At 38.1% G+C, this 22,674-nt stretch overlaps 1 protein-coding gene across 1 annotated transcript in view; it reads left to right on the plus strand.

Moving 5' to 3' along the window:
• Nucleotides 1-22,363, plus strand: part of RIC8B (RIC8 guanine nucleotide exchange factor B) — a 31,943-nt gene extending 9,580 nt beyond the window's left edge. Inside the window, exons 3-10 of the mRNA XM_058022761.1 lie at nucleotides 1,413-2,021; nucleotides 4,443-4,537; nucleotides 9,037-9,190; nucleotides 9,501-9,596; nucleotides 11,996-12,140; nucleotides 12,292-12,436; nucleotides 14,235-14,354; nucleotides 21,277-22,363. Of these exons, the coding sequence (XP_057878744.1) occupies nucleotides 1,545-2,021; nucleotides 4,443-4,537; nucleotides 9,037-9,190; nucleotides 9,501-9,596; nucleotides 11,996-12,140; nucleotides 12,292-12,436; nucleotides 14,235-14,354; nucleotides 21,277-21,388 (1,344 nt within the window). The 5' untranslated portion in view covers nucleotides 1,413-1,544 and the 3' untranslated portion in view covers nucleotides 21,389-22,363. The remainder of the gene's footprint in view (nucleotides 1-1,412; nucleotides 2,022-4,442; nucleotides 4,538-9,036; nucleotides 9,191-9,500; nucleotides 9,597-11,995; nucleotides 12,141-12,291; nucleotides 12,437-14,234; nucleotides 14,355-21,276) is intronic.
• Nucleotides 22,364-22,674: the final 311 nt, after the last annotated feature.

The raw sequence follows: 22,674 nt of genomic DNA on the forward strand, positions 1-22,674 counted from the left end.
GGAGTGTCTGTTCTAGATGTGCTTTAGATTTAATGTTTGTTCTTGATTTTTTTCATTTTTTTATTTTGACTTTAATTGTAAATCATCACAGTAGTAATACTGGCTTACATGCCCCAAGTGGAATCTTTGTTTTGAACTTTGTATCAGGGTCATGGGCTTCAGTGCTCCTCACCTTTTCATTGTGGTGGTGATAGTGAAAGTGGAATTCAGAGACCATTCACCAAGCACCATTTTATACTTTACTAGTATTCCTATGCTTTTTGTAATGATTTTTTTGACACAGACTGCCTGAGGTCACAATATGAATTTTGGGTCCTAAGTAGACTTATGCTTTAGGGCTCTTCCACTCAGTGGCTGCTCTGGCTTCTTCAGTAATTTATTCATGTTGATGGTCAAGACACCACGCTGAGGAGGAGAGGTGCATGGAGAAACTGTGTCCTAGGAGGTACAGTGCAGTTTCTGTTGTATTGGGAATTTCTTTGTGACTGTACTTCTGACGCTAGTACCCATGAGTAGTTGTGTTGTCTTGAGCGTAAGGCATAAAATCCCACTGGAGTCCTCTCACAACAAGCAATCTCTTCTGGCCTCTCTTCTCTCCCCTTTGATTGATTGATTGTCCATTTCTGTCTTATAAAAGGTAATGCTTCTGTAACTGAGATGTTACAGTTCTGACCTGCAGATTATTGGAATGTTGTATTTTCCCATGCTGCATTTATGTGATTATTTACCCCTGCAGTCCTGTTGCTATAAGGAATCTGTGAACTATTTTGATATCAAGAACAATCTGTGTTGATAAAGCTGCTTTGGTAGAACTGCTCCAGTCTGCCTTCAAGGAAAACTGCATTGTGTTTCTTTGTCAGAGGTGTTATTTCTTAGAGTCATACTTAAAATGGGAGAAGTCTGTGGATTAGGTTGAAGATGTCACATAAATTACAGCTGTTACCAAACATGGGAGTACTAATCTTTGTATGTTAAGTAGCAGTTATTTTGGTTTCTTTTACTCCCAGCCTCCTGACTGAAACAACCTTGACTTAAAAATTCTGCAGGTGCTGTAGGTGTGACTGTTGTACTTTGACATATTTTTGCTTTCACTTCTCTTTAACTTTGTTATTCTTCTGGAGTTTTTAGTCCTGATACTGTAACTGGCAGTGGTGGGTAATAGCTGCCATTTTGGCTTAATGCTTCTGCAAATGTTGATGTATTTGGATTGTGTCCATGAGGAAAACTGCTTTTGGTGCTTTCTGGAGGCCTTTGGTAACAGTACATATTTTGAAGTGCTGATATGGAATACCTAGTTTCTCAAGTGAGATAAAACGTCAAAAGTTATATGGAAGCTTAGCAAAGTAGTTTCTTATTGCCACCAGTATTTTGACACTAAAACTGTCCCCTTTTTCTTTGTTGTGTTTGCCTAGAAACTGTGTGAAGGAATTCTAAACATCCTTGAAAAAGACACAAAGACTTCATGTCAAGTTGCCTGCCTGGAGGCCCTCCGGATTCTCTCCCGGGACAAGAAGGTTTTAGTGCCTGTAACCACAAAGAGGAACATGCAGATCCTTATGAAGCTAGCAAAGCTGGACACTGTGGAAGATCCACTGGAGAGAGTATCTGAATTTCCTGTGATAGTAGAAGCCTTAAAATGCCTCTGTAACATAATTTTTAATAGTTCAGTTGCACAGAAGCTCAGTTTGGAACTGAATCTTGCAGCAATGCTCTGCAATCTTCTGCAGAAATGTAAGGACCGGCAGCTTGTTGATGACATTAAATGCTTTGATTTGCGTCTCCTCTTCCTCTTGTCGCTTCTGCACACAGATATTAGAGCACAGCTGCGTCAGGAGCTACAAGGGGTGCAGGTTTTGACTCAGGCTTTGGAGAGTTCCCTGAGTGTAAGATGGACAGAAGAATATAAGGCAGCAGAAGATCGTGACAGGCTTCCTCTATCTTTGCGAGAGACAGATTGTGCCATTGAGGCACTAAAGGCTCTATTTAATGTAACACTTGACAGCTGGAATGTCCACAGCAAGGTAAGGCTTAGCTGAAGTGCTTTTTTCAGTTGATTTTGTTTAGCCTGCAAGAACCAACAGGTAGATACACAGGCGGCAATTGTTGTTCCTGCTACAACTTGGGCAGAAAATCTTATTCATGTATTTTCTGTGTATTAGGAGAACTGCTTGGCTTGCCTAATGCAAGTTTAAACTGTATGTTTTCAGATACAAAAATGCAAAAAATACTATTTCATAAAAGTCTTAGATTTCCAAAAGAAAATAAATGTAGTTCACTAATAATTAGCTGGCCAGGAAAAACTTCTTTATCTAAGTGTACCAGATGGCTGCATCTTTGGAGCTTGTGGACTATGGCAAAAGGGCAATAGATAGAGCTGAGGGAACTTCTCTGTTGCATGATAAGTACATCAACTCTCATTTTTAACAAATAACTGTGATGAAAGAGTGCTACTGTTGTTAATATCTTTGTCCCATCCTCCCAACACCAGCTTTGGACTTCATCATTATCTCTTAAAGGTGGGATCAAGTACAAGAACAAAATACACTTTGATTGTTATGTCTTATGAATAAGGTTTATCTTGGTTTGTTTTAGTTGTTATGTCAGATCTTTTTTTTTTCCTTAGATAAATATGCTTCCTATGTGTTACAAACAGAAATTACAAGGGTAACTTTTCTGAATAACCTGAGTCTGTGCTAAAGCAGGAGAATTATATAGGGAACCTTTCTTTTTAGTCTACATCATAGTCTCTAGAACAGTGTGATTTACTTTCCATTGGACATGGTAAATATGTAGCATATTAAGCTGATCAAAATTCTACATTAGTTAAAACTTGCAAATAATTGTTCTTTTTAGTACATTGGACTAAACAGCAAACCAGATATTAATTATAACTTTAAGGAATGTAAAACTTGAGCAAAGTTGGAAGTTTATTCTTTGCTTTAATATCTCAAGGATATGCTGAATAAGAAATCCTGAAATTTAAGATTAAGTTATGGAGTGATCAGAGAAGCAACTATTTGAGTTTCAAGGAAATATAAAGAAAGTGAGGTTTCTTTCTTCTGTTTATATTCCTGACTTAGACCCTTATTAAAAGTATCTTTAACTTTGTCAAAGTTCTTCGTATAGACAGGTGATTGTTCAGGAGGTAAAAAAGCATGTAACACAGTTATATGAAAAGTTGGAAAAAGAAACTGTTCACCTCTTGAGAGATAAACTCATGATCCCTGGAAGTTGGTTTACTCTTAAAACATACTGAATCTGGAGAGATGTAAAGGCCAGTTCACTGTCTTTTCCTCCTTAATATCCCAAGAATGCATGTAGCTTTTTTTTTTTTTTAATGAGAAGCTTATTTGCATTTTGAGATAAAGCTTAGATAACAACTCTTTCCTAGAAATTCCTAAAAGCAGAGAACTTTTAAATTAAAGAACTTTTTAGTGGCTGTTAGCTGTTAGCCAGGTATGTTAGGTGACATTCTGCTTAGTGAATATTCCAGTGGTAGTGTTAATGATCTGGGAGAGGAGTGAAAGGCATGCTAATGAAGTGGGCTGAAGATGCAGAATTTGAAGCAATTCCAAACAGCAGAACACATGGAAAATAAAAGGAGAGCAGAGAGGTTGGGCATGTGGGTGAAAGCTAAACAAGATCTATCCTAATGTGGAGAGGACCATTTGAAACACCAGTATTTAATGACTGGAGATGGTTTCAAAGTAGCAAGGCCAGACAAGATATGCAGATGGCAGATTTTGATGCTGATCCTTCAAAAGATGCATTGGGTGCTTTATGCCCGGTCAAACACTCCAGAACATACACAGATGGCCAGAAGAGCTGTTGAAAAAGGGTGAGGACAATGATACAGAGTTAAATGGTTGCAGTAACTGGTGTACTATTGCATGGCTGCTGTCTGGTGGGAGATTGGAAGGGGGGGATTGCTTGGAGAGAGGAAAAGGTAGGGCAAGTAAGGCTGCTGAGAAGTTATTAACAGGATGGAGGAAAGGAATCAAGGGAATTAGAAGAAAGAGACAGACTAGGTGGAGGGAATGAAACTTGGCAAAAGGCCTAAATTAAGTGAAGAACATGCATAATCTAAATGGATGAAGAGGTGGCCTGGTGTAAATACAGGAAGTAAAGAGAGTGGTGTGTTAGGAATAGTGGTATGGAATTGAGCAAACACTTGTAACTGGGTTTTCTACTAATGAAGGCTGGTTTAACTGGAAAAACCTCAGTGAGTTTTACAAGGCTTGACTTTTGAAAAAGTCAGCTTATGAGAGTTATGTAGCATTAAGCATTCAGTGAAACAAAGGTACAGTCCTTTTATTGATAGGGATGGATGCTATGATCTAATAGGTATTTTCCATCTTTAACTTTTATTATTCTAGTGACCTGAAAGCCTTACTTGCAATCTTCAAAATGAAAAAATATCTTCATAATTTATATTTATATAGAATGAATCTCATCAATTTCGTTACATGGCTGCCATCCTTCGACACTGCTTATTAACCACGGGCCCTACTGAAGAAAAAACTGAAGAGTTGCACAGGTTGGTAGAATTGCAGAACTAATCTATGTTAAAAGGTTTTATTTGGTTGGTTTTTCTAAATAGAAATTACTTTGCCTAAAATCTAAAGTAGAAATCTGAGAAACAATGAAAACTTCATTTATTTTGAGGTAATACCGTTAATCTTTTTTTGATGAAAGCTGTTTTCCTCAAGCATTGTTTAAGTATATCCAGTTTTCCAGAGAGAAGGTGGCTGGCAGGATTGTTATTTTCTGTCACTGATAATGAAGCTCACCTTTTTTAAATTTTGGTTTTATGTTCACATGTGTGTATCTGAGGATGAAAATACATATGAAAGTTGTAAGTGTAGTTAAAATTGAAGTGGAATGCAACTTCTGTTGTTTTGCACAGAAACTAATGGAAACACTACATTTTGAGATTTCTATATGTAAGTTTTGCAATTCTGATGGATTGGGGTGGAAGTAACAAGTTGATATTTTATCCCAATAGTTCTATGCTACTTTATTGGAGGTACCAATAATTTTCCTTGGTAATAATATTTTTTTTTTTTCCAAAGATGAGTGAATCACACAGTTTTTGGTGTGTGGTTTGTTTTTTTTTTTTTTTCCTCAGTCCTGCACCCAACTGTTATGTATTGGCAGCCAATAATTCAATCAAAATTCAGATTATTTGTGGTGAGGTGGTGGGTCTTGTTTAGTGTTACTGTTCTTTCTCTATGACACCCTTACTTTTACCAAGTAGGTCAGCTGTTCACTGGGCCTGACAGTACAGTAGCTTCCCTCAGCACTGAAATGTTGCCATTTTCTTCTTCAGAAATGTCTGCTTATCTGACTGTAGGGTCTTTAGAAGGTCTACTGAGCCAGTCTCTAGGGAGAAGGATACAGCTTTTCATACCCAGCAATCTTGAAAGTGTTAAATGACCTTGATTAAAGTCTTGGAAAGCTCTTAGAGATCAACAGTCTTAGGAGGTCAACACTAAAATCCTACTAGAGAGCCCTTCTCAGTTGGTGCAGACTAGTTTGGAATAATTTAGGATACTGCTGCAGTAGTTGCTATGATTGAAGTTGGTGCTGTGTCCTGAAGGGCAGTTAGTGTTTTCTCTTTGCTGCTGCTTATGGTGGGTGCTTTGTGCTCTCAGCCTCCTTTAAGGGAGGGACTGGCAGGAATAAAATCACTGCTGCTGGAAGAATTTAAAAGTTTTGGATAAAATCAACAATTGTGAGGGAGTTACAAGAACTGTTATACAGCTGATGCTCTTCCCAAGATCTGTTCCCTTGTCCAGAAATCTGACTAGTCTGATCACACTGTTAAATATATTGCCCTGTAAAATTTAATTGTCTTGTGCTATTGCAAAAGGATGCAAGTTATGTAGGTCCTTTTGGTTTTAGATTTTGCACACACTTGCAGCTGAGATCCAGAAAGGGCTTTACATAAAGAAGCAGGCAGCTGTGAAGATGATGTTGGTGTGATTTCTGTCCTTGTTTTTTCAGTGTCAAGGGAGACTTTTTGCAGCAATGCTGCCCACATGGGCCTTATGGAGACACCAAGTCAAAGCAAAGGTTCTCCATAATTTTGAAGGAGGGAAGCATGAAATAAATGAGGACACACATCACTGCCTTATATCTGGCAGCTGTTCCCCTTCTCCAGCAGAGACTCAGTGTAGCACTGCGTTAGTCTTTCTGCTATGCTGAGAAAACAGCTTTGTCCCTCAGTTAGCAAACTGTAGCTGGTTAAGTTAGCTGAAGAGTAAAGAATGCAAGTATAGCATCATTGCTTGTGGTGTTTGATCTTGATTTGTGTGCTGCAAGAGCACCGTGCAGGATTTGACTGCTGCAATTCAAATATTTCAGCCTTTTTGCTGAACCTGAGATGTGTCTTTGAATGCTGCAAGGATGCAATAAAAGAATAATTGAATACACCCTTCCACCAAGACTGTTCATCAGAGCACTGGAATAGAAAAGCTATACTCAGAAGTAACACCCTTGCAAATCCTCAAATGGATTGGGGCCTGCATCAAAGGGCCCAACTTCAGTCCGCTTATCTATTCAGACAAACTCAATTCTTGCTAGGAGCCACACTAAGCAATGAGTAAGCTGTTATTAGCAGTATGTAGCTAAAAGAGAGAGGTCTGTGCCATCATTTGGGCCATTCAGCATGCTGGACTCTGACCGTGCAATCTTTATTGCTAGAGATGAGGTGTGAGTCACAGAGCAGAGCACAACTTGCAGCTCTGCTTTCCTCATGGAGCCTATCACTAAGGCAATTATGAAAACTGTTAAAAATAAAATGAAATACAAACAGTTGTGAATGCTGTATAAACTGTATGAAGCATTGGGGAGATAAAAAAATATTTCTTAAGGTTGCTGATTACTTACACTTCCCCAAGTTTGTAAATCTGCAGAACCTAAGATGCTTCAGTGAAACGTTTTGGCAGCCTGTTATAGCACATAGTTTGAATGACTGTGCTTTGAATGTGTAAGTTGAGGATTTATTTTAGGTGAACAGTGAGTGTTGGACACATGCCCTGAGCCACGATGTACTGATTGTCAGTGTGACTATTTCTAATAAAAAAGCAGAAGTTAGCCATAAAATATCTTAACTACTTTAGTACCCAGCATTGTCCTTGTGGTTCTGTTGCGGCATTGCTTAATGTTTGAATATGAACAACTTAAAGTACCACATGTTAGAGTGAGTGTCATTTTTGCTCACTAACAAGGTTTTAATCAAGGCATTCACTGGCTCTAAATAGGCCTTTGCTTCTGAATTTGCATATCAGGAGGGGGCTGGGAGCATGAGTGGGTGGATGTCATGTCCCAGTGATTAATGATCTGTAGGAAGCCAAAAAGGGGAGAGTAATATACGCAGTATTTCTACCCCCTGGAGTAGGAATGCAAACACTATTGTGCATATCTGTGCAGAGTCACTGACTTCCTGGTAGCTGGAGAATTTCATACACTCCTCTGCCACAAATAAAACTGTCAGTGGAGGGACAAAGATCAGAAAGCTGGGCTTCATTTATTGAAAAGAATAGCTCAGGCACAGTGATCCAGAAAATTAATTTTGTAGGTGTTTGGGAACTTGGTTGTTTAATAAAAAACTGGTAAAAAGAGAACTTTTGATGAAAGGCCCGAAGCCATCAAATATTTGTTGAATTTCTTCTGTTTTATTTCTGACTATTCCTGAATTATTGGAGAGGAATAACTTCTGTGATATAAAAGGCATATCTTGAGCAGGATTTAGAAACAAAACAAAGAGAACAGGTGTTCCCAAAAGTAATAGTGGTCTGAATTTCAATTACTAAAAGAGCAAAAAGGAGATGGCGCTGTGTGGAACAGCCACCCAGTCTGATCAAACCAGAACTAGCAATTTTGTTAGAAATCCTGTTATAGTCAGATGGCCATGGTTTACTTTCTCTTTTGCTAATTCTTTGTTAGGATTGTATTAATAACTTAGAAACAGAGGGCAGCTTCTAAGTAGATATTATTAAAAGTCTTAAATGAAGTTGTTTGAAAAGATTTCTCCATTCTTGGAGCACTTCACCAGTCCTTGAAACATGAGTGCTCATTGGTTCATTGATAGCTTTGAGGTCTGCATGGGTAAACTTGAATAGTTTTGTGCTATTTTTAAATACATCCATTTTTAGTTGGACATCAGCAAGTAAATAATGACGGAATTCTAATTTTTGCAGCATCTGCGTAATTTCTCCCAGTGTTCAGGAACAGTACAAGCCCAAGTCTGTACAGTGAGAGCAGGGTAGATAGCAAACTCAAGGCATGTGTACCCTGCAAGAGATCCTTGCAAAGTAAGTCCCACCTTACTCCATTGAAGAGGAGGGAGGGACCCTGTGACCTAATTGAAATAATTTAATGGCTCTTTGGAAATGCTCCTCTTTGTGTCCTAGGTTGAGAACACTGCCAGTTACTGAAGGGTAGTGCTTGATACATAAACCTGAGTCTTTTTTTAATGTGTTAAAAGCCTTCTGTGTTTCATAAATACTGCAAGCTAAATAAAAATGAAAATATTTCAGGGGACCTTAGAAAAGGCCGCTTTGCCCCCCTGTTTACAGCAGGAGGAAATGTTGTCCATATTGTATTTTGCCATACTAATGTTGGTAATATGGATGTATGGTAAAATGTTTGAAGTTTCAAGGAGGAAAAAAACTCTGACTACTGCAGATCAATGTGAGAGTTCCCCCTGCTGTCCTGCAAGATCAGCTGCTGTAGCTTGCTGCTGGAAGCTGTGCCTTATCCATGGGATGAGACACTGTGGGGGCTGGAAGTAATCCTGCACTGCTGCTTTTGGAACTTTTCGTCTTTCTTTTTCCTTGTTTGTTCCAAGAGCCAGAACCCAGGCGATAATGCAGGCCACCTTCTTTAAAACCCAGGGAGGAGAAAATAAAGCATTGTTTGAATTGTAGGGCCTCTTTTTGATTGCAGTTGTACAAGCAGTTTATGGTGAGTTGTACTCTGTTTTTAATTGTTTCTTCCAAATGAATAATGAATTTTTAAAATCTGTTTCAGCAATGCAATCAACCTCTTAAGCAATGTTCCTGTTTCTTGCTTGGATGTTCTTATTAATCCATCGTCCCAAGAGGAAACAGATATAAAATACAATGGTATGAATATGGGAGCTATTCAGATTTTACTGGATTTCATGGAGAGGAGAATAGACAAGGTATGGACTGCAGAGATTTTTCACAAAAGGAACCTCTTTCACTGAGGCAAAATGTGCACATATATCAAGTTCTGTATAAACCTTTCAGCCAGTACTTAGCACAGATATGGATGTCCAACTAAGCTGTGAAACACCTCCAAATTCCTGTGGATATCTGAAGCTCTTTGCTGTGTATCTGAGGGTGAACATTTGGTTCTTTATGTAAAGTTCATATTTTGGTTCTCATATAAAACTTTATTGAAGTGCTCACAGAATTTGAAAAGGAAAGTTTGCTCTTAAAATTTTTTATTTGTGTTTGGCCTTATTTTAGGGAAGCAGCTACAGAGAAGGTCTGACTCCAGTTCTTAGTTTATTAACTGAATGCTGCCGAACTCACAGGAATATCAGGAAGTTTATCAAAGCTCAGGTGAGTAAAATTTGTCAAAATTTGCATTTGAAGCTGGTGATGAACTTTGAGGTTTGTACATCAGTGCAGGACAGTGCTGTAGAAATAATTTTTCAGTCATGTACATCAACAGATATTATGGCCTGAGTTCCATGATACATTTTGTAGAGCTGTTAAATAATAACATCAGGGATATTGTAAAGCTGTGTCAATGTGAGTCACTGTGGATCCTATGAGATGGGTAAAAAATTCAGTAAGGTCTGTTCCCTTACATTCAGCAAATAAGAAGCATTTCAGTGCAGTTAATTAGACTTTGCAGAGCTGTGTGGTGGCAACTGAAAATACAGGTGTTTTGATGGGTTCTGCTTGAGGTTTAGTTTTACTTCAGCAGGAAGGAGTTGTTTGGACTAAGACTTGTGTACCAGTGTGTATCAGCTGTCCTGTCAGACTAAACGTGCCCCTGGACAGAGGCACACTTCATCTCTTTGTCTCTTATAAGGGCTCTTTATTACAGTATGGACTGTGGCTTTTAACAGGGAAGATGATTTCTGTGTCATGGTTAAAGACCTGAAGGATCTGTGTAGCTTGGTGGTTGAGTATGGTGTTTTCTGTTTGTTTTGCTGCTTTTCCTGAGGTCAAGTGGAAAGAAGCTAAAAGATGAGCACAAGAAAGAAATTGCTCCTCTGGTTTCTGCTCTCTTCCTAAGCTGCAGTGGCTTTTGAGTTGCATCCCAGATGCTGCTCCCAGATCAAAGCTGTGCCTGAATTCATAAATGGAATTTAAAATGAAGAAGAGCATATATTTTCTGCCTCTTTCATCTATACCAGAAAAGTGTTTTTGAGGAATTTAAGAAAATTGTTCTTGTTACTTGTTTTTCTTCACAACAGTTAGTTTTTATGATACTTTGCTGATCTGTTAACTTCTAAAATAAAAAAAAGTTGCAGAGCCAAGTGTACAGAAGCTAGAAAATGAAGTTGTCTGCATGTCTTTACGACATCTGAGCATCTCAATGTCAGGATATAATTGCATGCTGACTCCTGCCACAGGACCACTGCCTCATATAGTGCAGAGAATGGATGGATGTTGCTAACTGCATGACTGGATGTTTGATATTTTGAATTACCCTCATTGTTAAGTTCTGGCCTTGGGCTTTATTTATTGTGTGCTATTCAAATTGTGATCTGAAGACAGGATGATTGATTTCCTCATGGACTGTCCTATGGCACTCATCACCATATTAGTATTAGAGTACTCTAAAAACATTAATTCGTTCTTACAACACACTGGGAAATGGCAGTCATGGTACTATCCCCATTGGGGGGAATAAGCAGGGACAAAGTAAAATGTTTTTGCTAATTGTTTGAATACTTGGTGTGAAAAAGAAGGATCTGTTTTATCCAAAGCAGTCAGTACTGTAGAATTAATGTAAGGATCAGTTCCCAGTGAGTCCAATTTCAGTAGTAATTGTGCTGTAATTTTGCACAGGACATGACACTTTACATTAGACACCTAGAAAACAAAGAACTTGCAATTTCTTATTATAGTGACACACTTTTTTTATTCCTTAATAAAATATTGAAAATCTGTAATTCTTATTCGAGTCTTCAGATCATGAAATATTTCATATTATGGCCCGGATTTGTTTGCAGATATATAATGTATCCTTTGAATGTGAAAAAATGCACATAGATATTAGTCTGAAGGAATCCACACAAGGAGGCACAAGATAGTTTGTATCATTCATGCACTACCTGCCTTTCTTGAGGGTTGAAGTTAACAATATTAATGATTTCTAATGAGAAAATAGTATATTTGAGAAAATGTTAAATTGTGATTTCTCCAAAATATTTGTGAAATTTAGCTTGAGCTTTTAAAAGTGTTTTGTGGTTGAAGTATGTGTTTCCTTTCTATGTAGAGCCCATTTTTGAAATCTAGTAGTATAACTTGCAATGTACTTATTTTTGTGCTTTTTCATTAAGCACGTCATTGTTCTGTATAAACTACAGAGCACTTTTAAAGAGTGTAAGCTTCCTTAAACTGCTAAAGTATTTCTAATACTTTTACAAGATACATGAGGAAAACAGAAGAAACAGAGAACATGAGGTTATGGCTGCCTGTTGACAACTCTCTTGGGACACCCATTTGTGCTCATAAACTCCTAGTAATTGTATTTTTAAAGTCTGCATTTGAGACAGTATTTTTCTGCCCAAAATGACAGACCAGAAAACTTAAATATAATAAGAAGCAAGAGTCACTATTAATGCATGTGGGCATAGTTGTCTGATTTTATTGCCTTTTTTCTTTTTGAAGGACAGAGTAATTTTTTTTGTTCCGTTGACTACATTTGTTTTTGCAAATATTGTTTTGCATGATATTTCCATGCATTTTATGCTCTTCTTCCCTTTCTTGTGTGCTGCCAGGTACTGCCCCCATTAAGAGATGTCTCAAACCGTCCTGAAGTTGGCACAACAGTGAGGAACAAACTCGTCCGCCTTATGACACATGTTGACCTTGGAGTAAAGCAAATTGCGGCAGAATTTCTTTTTGTTCTTTGTAAAGAGAGAGGTAAAAATTACTTTTTCTTCTCTCTTTTGTATAAGGTCTTGCTGTAATTGGTATATTTACCTCTTGCTGTAACTCCCAGTTCTTGTAGCATTCTGTGAGGTTTGTTTTGTAGCTGAGTACAGGTGAATAATTTTCTGTATCCTCTTTGCAGTCGATAGCTTGTTGAAATACACAGGCTATGGTAACGCAGCAGGATTGCTGGCAGCCAGGGGCCTGCTAGCAGGAGGAAGAGGAGATCATTGGTACTCAGATGATGAGGATACAGACACAGAAGAATACAAATCTGCAAAGCCAAAGTATGGTATTGTTTTCAATATCAAATATCCTGTTGCATTTTAGATTCTTTTGACGGGATTTTGGGGGTTTTTTACCTTTTTCAGAGAGGCCAGTTTTGGAATGATATTAACTTAACTTGCTTATATTAACTCCTGTCTTCTGCTGATTTCAAGGTCTAATTAATGAGAAACCAGCCTCTAATAGTGACCATCATGTAGTCAGATATGGTTGCAGGGGGGAAAAAAAGTTACTACAAGAATGATTTAACATCTGAATGACTACTTAAATTTCAAGTGTGAAAAGAGAATTTTAAGGAAGTGATAGGGAAGAAATTTAGTAGCAAACTTAGCAAGGATGGGTTTTGTACCAGATTTTTGAGGAACTCACATGAAATTTGCCAAGCTGCTAACTACAGTTTGTGGGGTATATCTCTGTAATGGAGAAGGTAATGGTGTCAGATATGACTAAAGGTTTTAGTCAGAACTTTGTTAAAAAGGAGAAAAGCAGTAAATTCACTTTTGGTTTTGACTGAATTTCAGATTGCCCGGTACTAAAATTTCCTGAAAAACCAAGTAGGCCACATATGTAAATATAGGAGAAGCAAAATAACTTGTATAGAAGTCATGCAGCAGGAATGCAATATATTTGATTGACGAATTCACTAACCATGTAGAAGCTCAGTTGATTTTTATTAGTTGTAATTGATTGGGTGCTAGAGGTTTTAGTTTGTCTCGTTACGTCTAGGATTTTATGCCGTTTTAAAGATATTCAGAAATTGTTGATAGTGGACATCTGAAGTGTTAACATTATTCTTCTGTTTTACTCTGTTTTCCTTGAATTACACAGACATGATTAGGTGCGTGGTGGGTGCTTGTGGTTTATTGAAAGATTCCTGTCAAGGTACATGAACAAAGGACAGGATTAAATGTATGAGATTTAGGAGTTACGTTGCTTCTATGCTAAGAAATTAACTCTAAACTAGGAGGTTTCTTTTTATTTCTGCACTTCAGGATTTTTTTCCTTGCTGTTTCCTCTATACTCTTCTTTCAAAAGCCTGACATTCACTTATATGCATATAAGTAAAACTATAACATCCATTTAGTTAAAAGCTAACGCTTACACGAAGCATTCAAGATAATTGTCAGTTGATTTATGCATCTGATTTTCTGTTTTGCTGTTAAATATCTGTGATTAAAATGTTTGAAAGGATAATGTGCCATGAAAGTTTGCTTTAGAGCTACTTCTCTGCTTTTGTTACCATTTCCGTATCACTGTTCATGTGTATTAACAGTGAAAATAAAGCTGGCTTTGTAAATGCTCAAAGTGAAATAACTTAATCTGGTTTGAGCAAAAAATCATCATCATGGAAGGGCAACACTTAACTAATTTAATGCAAAATTACCTGGAACCTGTCTATATTTTTAAAATTAAGCCTGTACAGAATTAATTTCAGACATGTATCTGTCATCCAGTTCCCTATTTTATGTCATTAAAACTAATGACGTTGTTGTTACCATCATCATTCCCCTGGTTTCAAACTGTTCCTCTGTGTTCCAGCAACAAGGACTACCAGCCTATGAATTTTTGAGCATTGACAAGACATTAATACACTGAATCCACACAAAGATTCAGTCACGATTCATGAGAAAATAGGGTATAAATATTAACCTTGTCTATTTATAACAAAACCTTTTGTGTGCAGTTCAGACAGTTTTAGTCTTGGTTTCTGTGAGTTCTTCCTGTTTCCTGCTGTTAAGAAGATAGAAAACATACCTATTCCTGCAGAAATGTAAACTGTGTTGTTTTCTTCACCTCCAGCATTAATCTTATCACTGGTCACTTAGAAGAGCCAATGCCCAATCCCATGGATGAAATGACAGAAGAACAAAAAGAATATGAAGCTATGAAGCTTGTCAATATGTTTGATAAACTTTCCAGGTACTGTATTATGCTTTTGAGAGGCAACTTGTATCCTGGCTCTTTACTAAGGTTGAGTGCTTCAAAATAATGCTAGAATCGACTTCTTTGTAGGATTAGGACCACTTTAAATGCAGAGAAAATGTTTAGCACTTGAAAGAAAAGAGTGATATGTTGCAGGACTTCAGAGGAAACCTCTTTTGGAGAGGATTGGACAGAATTGGGAAGACCCTGGTGGTCAGGGGACCTGAATAGGTAGGCTGATGGTAATGAAGAGAATTTCTTCTTTTAAAGTATGGGACACAATTTAGGCGCAAGGCAAGCATGGGTATTTTCCCCAAGTTAATGAGCAGCATCTCATTGTAACTACTTATGCCTGCTGCTTACATGAAGGGCAAATACAGTGTGAAAATAATTGTTTTCAGAAACAATAAATTGTATAATGGAGCAATTAAAAGGGGAATTTCAGTGAAGACTTACTGTGGATTGATTAGGTTAAGTGTGGACTGGATTACAAATCAGCCTTTGTAATTTGTTTTATGTGACAAAGGTAATGCCATGAAAGAAATGGGTACTTAGTGTGACATAATGGTGTTACAGTATTGATATAGAGGGTTGATCTTCAGTTCATAACTTTCTGTGTACAAAAGAACATAGACCTGTGCTCTTATTTGTAGCTTTTTTTCTCTTTGGCTCAATATGCCTAGAATTTGTTGGGGATTTTTTCCCCATACTTCAAGCCATACTGGAGTTATTGCCTGTATTTTTTTAATTCATAAGTAAAGTTACATTCTTGAGAAACATTTATGTGATACTAATTTGCCATTGCACTGAGCTGTAGGAGGTAAATATTTAAGGGCATCCATTCTTCAAATGTGGAAAAAACTCATCAGCTAGAAATGTGCTTATTTTATAAGAGTCTATAGATAGTCAATTAACAAGATCTATTGAGAGAAATTCAGCAAAACAAGTTTTTACATCTCTTTTAAGGATTAGGAATATAGCAAAAGATACAGGAGAATCTGGATTTTACATTAGTTGTCAAAAACTGAATTACAGGCAGGATTGAAAGCAGGGAAGGAACTTAAAACAACGGATCTGAGACTATCAATTAAGTAATTGGATATTTTTTTCACGTTATTTGCAGGGGAGGCAACCGTACCATGTCATAGTCTTCTTAGGAAAGAGAAGTAAATGCAATGCACATGTAATCTTAATTGAATCATTGCCGTGTTAAGCTAGAGAATTAAGATGCTGAGCATCAAGGGTACCACAATAAAATGACTAAATGGTCTAAAACATTCTTTGAAAGAAAGATTGAGGCTGCAGACAAGCTGAGACTGAAGGCAGTTGCTGTCACTGCAGCAGTTAGACAAAAACTCCCAATGGTTACTGTGGCACAAGAGCCCTTTCAGTCTGGAGGGTTGGAGGCACCTGCTGCAGTGCCTGCCACAGGCTGACAATGACTGAGCAGCTGCTGCCCTGTGTCACCACTTGTCCTCTTGGCCAGCAGCATTGCTGTCACCTTGAGCCTTCTGTGCCCCCTACATTCACCTGCAATTTCTTTTATAGTACTTACACTTCTTCAGGGCTGGCACTCTGTGGTAGGGTTTTTGTTTGTTTGTTTGTTTTATATTGTGGTTACTGTGGGCCAGTGTTGTTGATGTGATCCCTTTAGGTGCTGTGATGACATGAATAAAATCATTTCACTGTTCTTCCCACACTTCTTGTTTTACTAAAAATAGGGGAGGAGGAATTGCTGGCAGGAGGGAAAAAGAAAGTAAGACTTGGAATGGGGAGGTTGTGGGATGTTTTTCATGAATGTAATTGAGTGCAATTGTGGGCCCTGCAGATGTTAAATGACGTGGGAAGTTGCCAGTCTTGCATACAAGAAGGCGTTAGTACCATGCTGATAGTAGTGGGAGTCCCTCCATGGTTTTGGAACAGGAAACTTGTGCTGCCTCCAGCTTGAGGAGTGCTGGGAGTTTGCTGACTTAAATCTACATGGAATGCACTTCTTACCCTTGGTTTGCACCCTACAGATTCAGTTTTTGGTTGATTCTGGGGTTTGAGTCTTCCTTTGAGGCAGAGAGCTTGTGGCAGGTTTCCTGCTTCTGCTTTTCTCTCTTGTCATCATAGGAGGGGAAATGTGCCATGAATGGGTTCAGTTTGGTGCAGTGCTTTGCTTATAAAGGGGAGGAAGTTGGAAAAGGAATGAACAACTTCTCCTCTTAAGCAAGTTTATATAATTTAATGTAACCTGAACAGGAGCTTAGAGTAAGCTTGTGTGATGTACAGCAAAACAGGTTTACTTAGTTTACTGGTGTTGTCCCAGCAGTGGAAGCTAAGCTTTAAAGAACTGCCACACTTTTATTGAAGAAAAGTATGAAAAAATGTTGAAGGACTGACAAACTTGTCAACTTCCTTCCCTGACTGATTATAATAATTAGGCCAGTTTGTCACTGGGGTGCTTCAGATTTTACTTTGACTGGCTGAATATGAGAACTCACAAAACAAATTTTCCAAGCACTACTTCACTGGGAAATTATATCCTTGATTAACAGCTTCTGAATGTTTGCACTGTGCCCTTTCTTTGGTTTCTAAATGGTTTATTGAAGCTATAAGTACCAAGGGACATCTTTTTCCTAGTTCTGTAGTATGCTTTTCAGGTTTGTTTTTATCTTCAGCATTGGCACTGAAAAATAGAAACTTTTTGAGATCATGTAAAACTGATTGATGCTTTTGGTCATTTCAGGTCATACTTCCCAAGCTTTTCTACTCTTTTAGGTTATTGGTGTTTGGGCCTGTTTATGAGGTAATTGATCATCAACAAGGCTAAATTAAAATTAATCACCCAGTTTTGATTTCTCAAAATACTTGTAGGATAAGCTGAGTATCATTATGAACCCATTTCCCCTGTGCCAGTATTTTAACATAGAGTCAGATTCTGCAAAGGCTTTTATAGAAATTAGTATTTTGATCAAATTTGGCTGAGTGAGATTACTTTTTTAAAATAATCAAATATATACAAATTATAAGTATAAATGAACATGAGAAATCTCAATTACTGCATTTCTTGGGAGATGTATATACTACTTAGGCTAAATCTGGATGCCTGAACTTGGCCCTGATGTAACTCTTTGGGTTTTGTCTTCAGTAGTGTCTTGTTGGTTCTTTGGGAACTGTTTGATGACTGTAAATTGGTGTCCTCTGCACATGATGCACATCTTTCAGCTTTGAAAAACTCCACAGATCTGCAAGGATTTAATTCAGCCTTACATTTTTTTTTACAGAACATCTAGTTAGCCACCTTAAGTCAGTGTCATGTGATATTCTGCCATATAATAGATTATTGGAGATACTCCATGTTAATTAAAATGTCTGGAAAAAATGCTAACATTTTTTCTATTATAAATGGTAGGTAGAATTGTATATTAATTGACTAATTTGGAATGTCAGGATGCTTTTCCCAAGCCAACCTTGTATTAATAGCAAGAATCCTTTTGCTGATAAAATGGTCTCCAATTATCACAGCTTGGGTTTTGTTGTACACTGAACAGAAGTCAACAAAACAAGTAAGAGAACCTGTCTAAATAAGGTACCGTACTCATTAAAAACACAAAATTAATCATAGGATCAATGAAGAAGGCAATGCTACATGGAGTTTGTTTTTTTCTTCCCCTTTTTAATCATAGAGCCAAATAATGTTCCCTGAAAGGATCGGAACTATTATGTGGCACTCAATTATAAGGAGGTGAATAGGTCCCCAAGACACTGTTTTATCAAAGGGGCAGGCTGGTGTTTACATGATGGCTGTTTGATTACAGCCACCATCATTAATGCTGTGTGGCAGTGCAGCCCTGCAGCACAGACAGCGGGCAGGAGTCACCCTTCAAAACAAGGCAATGATGTTTTAGTTGTTATCAAGCTAAATGGCAAGCAGGAAGGCTGAATGTATATGAATATTTTTGAAGGGACTCTAGGAGATCTGCAAGTGGAAGAAGAGAATGCATTTTACCAACTGTTTAATTATGGTGTGTTCCTAAGTACACTTGAATAGAATGCTTTATTTGCATTAGAAAAAATGAATGTTACAAGATGCATTTGAGTATGTGGAAGGTCACCTAAGGATGTTCAAACATGTATAAATACACACATTGTGTGCTTGTATGGAACTTCATAGATATGGAAGAATTCCCACTGCCATCTACTGGGCTGAGGCCAGCAATATTCTGCCCTATGGATGTGCTATAAACGTCCAGTTTCTGGACAGTGACCTGTTTTCTGAGGCTCTGCCTGTCAGTTCCTGGCACTTCCTTTCCCACCTTGTCTTTCTCTCCTTGTGGACAGTGAGCACATCCTCAGGTAGCCCAGGGTGTCAGAGCACAGTTGAGGTCTAGATTGTGGTTAGAAACAAAATAGGCTGATCTTTGTTTCTCCTCCTTTTTCCTTTGGTGGCTTGGCATATTTTGGTCTTCACACAGTTCAGTTTTACTGGGTAGCACTTGGCCAAGGAAGGATGTGTGGAATTCAGCCTCCTAATGCAGAGGACAGCAAACCCCTACTAGCCCTCTCCCATCCTGCAAAGCAGGAAGCTCAGGCAGGAACAGAAAGGTACTTGATGAGCATCCTTGTTACTCCATGCAGTGTGAGCTCAGCCTGGCTCCCATGGTTAAAGCCTAAAGCTAAAGTGGGATGTGAAAGTGAGGCTGGAAGAGGGAAGCCCCAGAGAAAGAGATTTGCTTTTATAATTGACAAATAATGAGATAGGACTTCTTGACAATATTTAGAGTCCTAAGAATTGTTGGGAGGAGCGGGAGGTCCCCACATAAAGGGACCATGGGACGTTGTTTTCTTGTGTTTCTCCTCCCTTTTTCATGAACAAATTGTTATCCTTTATTAGCCATTATAATTCATTTATTACCAAAAATAAATGGTAAATGACTAGAAAATTAGGTGATTTCTTGACTTCTGGCTGCAGTATTAAATGTTGGAACTTAAAAATACGCTTTGGGATTTTTAAAACAAAAATCTAGGATCCTTTCAGCTTTATTAAAGGGCAAGCAATGTTGATTCTGTTCTTCATGGCTACAGTTTTGCATTTTAGATGTTACTTGTTTTGCATGATGTTTCAAGTTTGAAAACCAAAAAGACCTTAGATTTATAGGATTCTTTCTCAGGGGGAAAAAAGTCTTTGCTATTATACACAACTCCAAAGCATTCCTCTGTTTTGCCTTTGGGGTACCCCTAGAGCAGGCAGGGTTCTGGTCCTCTTTGGACACCAGATTTACAGTCTTCATGTTTTGAGCCCATTTGAATCTGATTTCAAGAGCTCAGAGGTGTCTTTTCCATACATCTTTAAGAGACTCTCTGACTGCTGTCACTTGGGCAGAATCTGCACACTATGGATTGCATTGCCAGAAGGGCGGGGACTCACTGGCAATCTTGAAGTAATGGCAAACTCTCTCCAGTCTGTTTAAAGATGGATCCTGCTCTTCCACACACACTGAGGGAGAGCCTGCCCAGTACTCTTTTGATCTGGTCTTGCAAACCTCCTTCCCTGGACTCAGGCTTCCCACCAGACTTGGTCAGCCAAGCCACAGCAAATGTTTCTCATGTGGGATTTATGAGTTTATCACTGTAGGATCTGATTGTAACATCTGCACAAACAGCTGAATTTATCTTGCTGTTTAATCACATCTTTTTGAGATGTGATTTAACTGCATCTTGACTGTACAGTGTCTGGGATATGCATGCCATGTAACACAGATGTTGCCTTTCTTGCTGTTCCTGTGGGTGCATCGATGTTGGATTGACTGCCAGCTGCGTTCAAGGAATTGTTGTCCCTTTTTTCAGCCAAGGTAGTAGTGCAGACCAGGCAGAGAGCTGGTGAGATGGCTTTGCTTCCCCACCAAGTGATGCTGTTTTGTTGTCTGTGGCTTGGGAGGATGGTAGATGTATGTTAAAAAATTTTTAAATAACATAAACATAAATAAATAACATAACAATTTTTTTAAATAACAATTTTTTAAATAACATAGTTTTACTGGGCTGCCTTTCAAACAAGGGGTAAATTAACATCAGACCTCTGCTCCTTTATTTAAGGCGATTCCTGAATATTTAGAGGTATTTTCCCTTTTTTTTTTTCAGCATAAAATCAAAATGTTATCTTTGCCCTTACAGCTTTTGCTATAATCCACATATAAACGAGGTGATAAAAAGTAAGGATAAAATAAATCTTTGCTAATACTTTTTGATTAGCTTAATCAATAATTAATCATCTCTTAGATGAGGCTGTAGCTTTTGGAGTAGATATAATTGGATTAACCGCTGAGCAGCCTTTGGAGCTTTGAAGAGATTAAAATGGCTGTAAATCCTGTAATTAAACTGCCATAAACAAAAGCAATAGTTTTAGAATCAGTCAGTTATTTTTAAATGAATCAGCAAGTCCTTAACACACCCCTAGTAGTGGTGTAGGCAGACTCTGTTCTCTTAACTGATTTATTTCCTTCAACAAGATGAATATGTATCAAATCATTGCTTTAATTGCTTGGGTATATGTTGGCCAGAATGGCAGGTGGAATTTTAGGAAGAACTGTCTGTTAGAGAACTCTCAGAAGAAAAGCTAGTTTGTGTATCCAAAACAGTGAACCTGCTCCTTGTCTTGAGCCTATTAGGCACTGACTTTTCATGGTGTCTTTAATTGGCTAAGTAGGTTTGGCCTACATGAATGAAGTCTTTATCTGTCCTGCTCTTCCCCTCCCACCTATTTGGGAAGGTTTTTTGTGCCTTTTTCTTCAAAACAGACGGCTTTAGCAGGAATAACTTCCTTTTAGAGGCTCATTATGTACCAAAGCAGATACTGTATGTGACTGTATTATACACATGGGAATTGATATGTGTGCACATGCTAATATGGATTTTTTCTTTCAATCCCTCACAGAGATGAGCTCATAAAGCCAATGGGAGTGCGGCCGGATGGGACAATGGCTCCTTTGGAGGAAGCAGTCAGCCAGTACCATACCAGCAAGCAAGAGAGCTCAGATTCAGACTAAGGCATCACCTGCTGTACTCTCAATTCTCCTCTAATCCACACTTCTCCTTAGAGCCACATCTTTTATCCTCACATTAGCCAGCATCACTTTAACTGTTCTATTATTGGCATATTTAAATGATGGGTCCTGTGCTGTAATGTCTGAATTTTTATTATGTCTGTTTAGAGAACATATAAATTTATTAGTTTATGATCTTTATTAATTTAAAATGAAATGTATTTCAAAAGGATAAAAAGTGAAAGCCTACAGTGTAAAATAAAGTCCACTTTCATTTTCCAGAATCTTGTTTTCTGAACTCTGTAGGTTTTCCCATTCTTGGTAACTTTTTGTATTGTCTTGCCAGTCTTCCTCTTTATATAATTGTATTAATGAAGTGTGTTTACTTAATGGCATTAGGAGCAGAGGGTGTTCACACTTAAAAGTCTGATTGACCTTGTGAGGCTGCTTTAGCTGGCATTGAGCAGCGATTTCAAAGCTCCCGTTTTTGAAGTGCCCTGGGGTTTCTTACTGCTACAAACTTTTCGAGTTAAGCTGCTGCTTAAGATTTTAACAATGTGTCAGTGACAGACTGCTTCTAAAACTGCCTTTAAATTGGGAAACAAGACGATGGATTTTGTATGTCTTCCTTCCCTCCCTGGTTAAGACCACACGAATATACCTCCTCCTCCCCTCTTTGGTTAAGTAAAAACATCCCTATTGAAAATGGTGTTCAGGAATTGCACTTAAATGATGCCATGAATAGGAGGGGACTGGAGTGCATGTGCCAGTGTTTCACTGCTTTGGGGCCTACTTTTGGAGATTAACTTCTATGCCTCTCTTGAAGGGAAGTCAAACTAATCAACAAAGAAATATTTCCTCTTAGAGAGAACTTGGGAAGCAATGGAATAGAGAATGGGAGGGTGGAAAGGAGAAGAAAGTTTCACTTTCAATTCTGTACTCTTTAAAAACAAAGATTAAAGTTTTAGGCGTGCTGCACTGCTGTTGTTGCCTCTTTGCCTGCTTGGTTTTTTCTGTTTCTCCCAGCATGAATTACGTGAAGAATAATCCATGCCTTGGTTTTGAATTCCTTATTTTGTGCAGCTTAAACATGCCATTCACTAGGAATGTTTCAGAAGTTGGTGTTGGTTCTCCAGTTTTTGTTTCTTATGACTTGACACTGGTTCTCTGAACTAAGGAAGTTGGTGTTCAAAGACCCTGTGAAGGGGAATTTGGTATGAAACTGTGCTATGGTTGCTTATGTGAGGAGCTTCTACAGATAGTCTTAGTCTTCCAAAAGAACTGAAAAG

The sequence above is a fragment of the Melospiza georgiana genome, chromosome 4 (genome assembly GCF_028018845.1).
Source record: "Melospiza georgiana isolate bMelGeo1 chromosome 4, bMelGeo1.pri, whole genome shotgun sequence".
Lineage (NCBI taxonomy): Eukaryota > Metazoa > Chordata > Aves > Passeriformes > Passerellidae > Melospiza > Melospiza georgiana.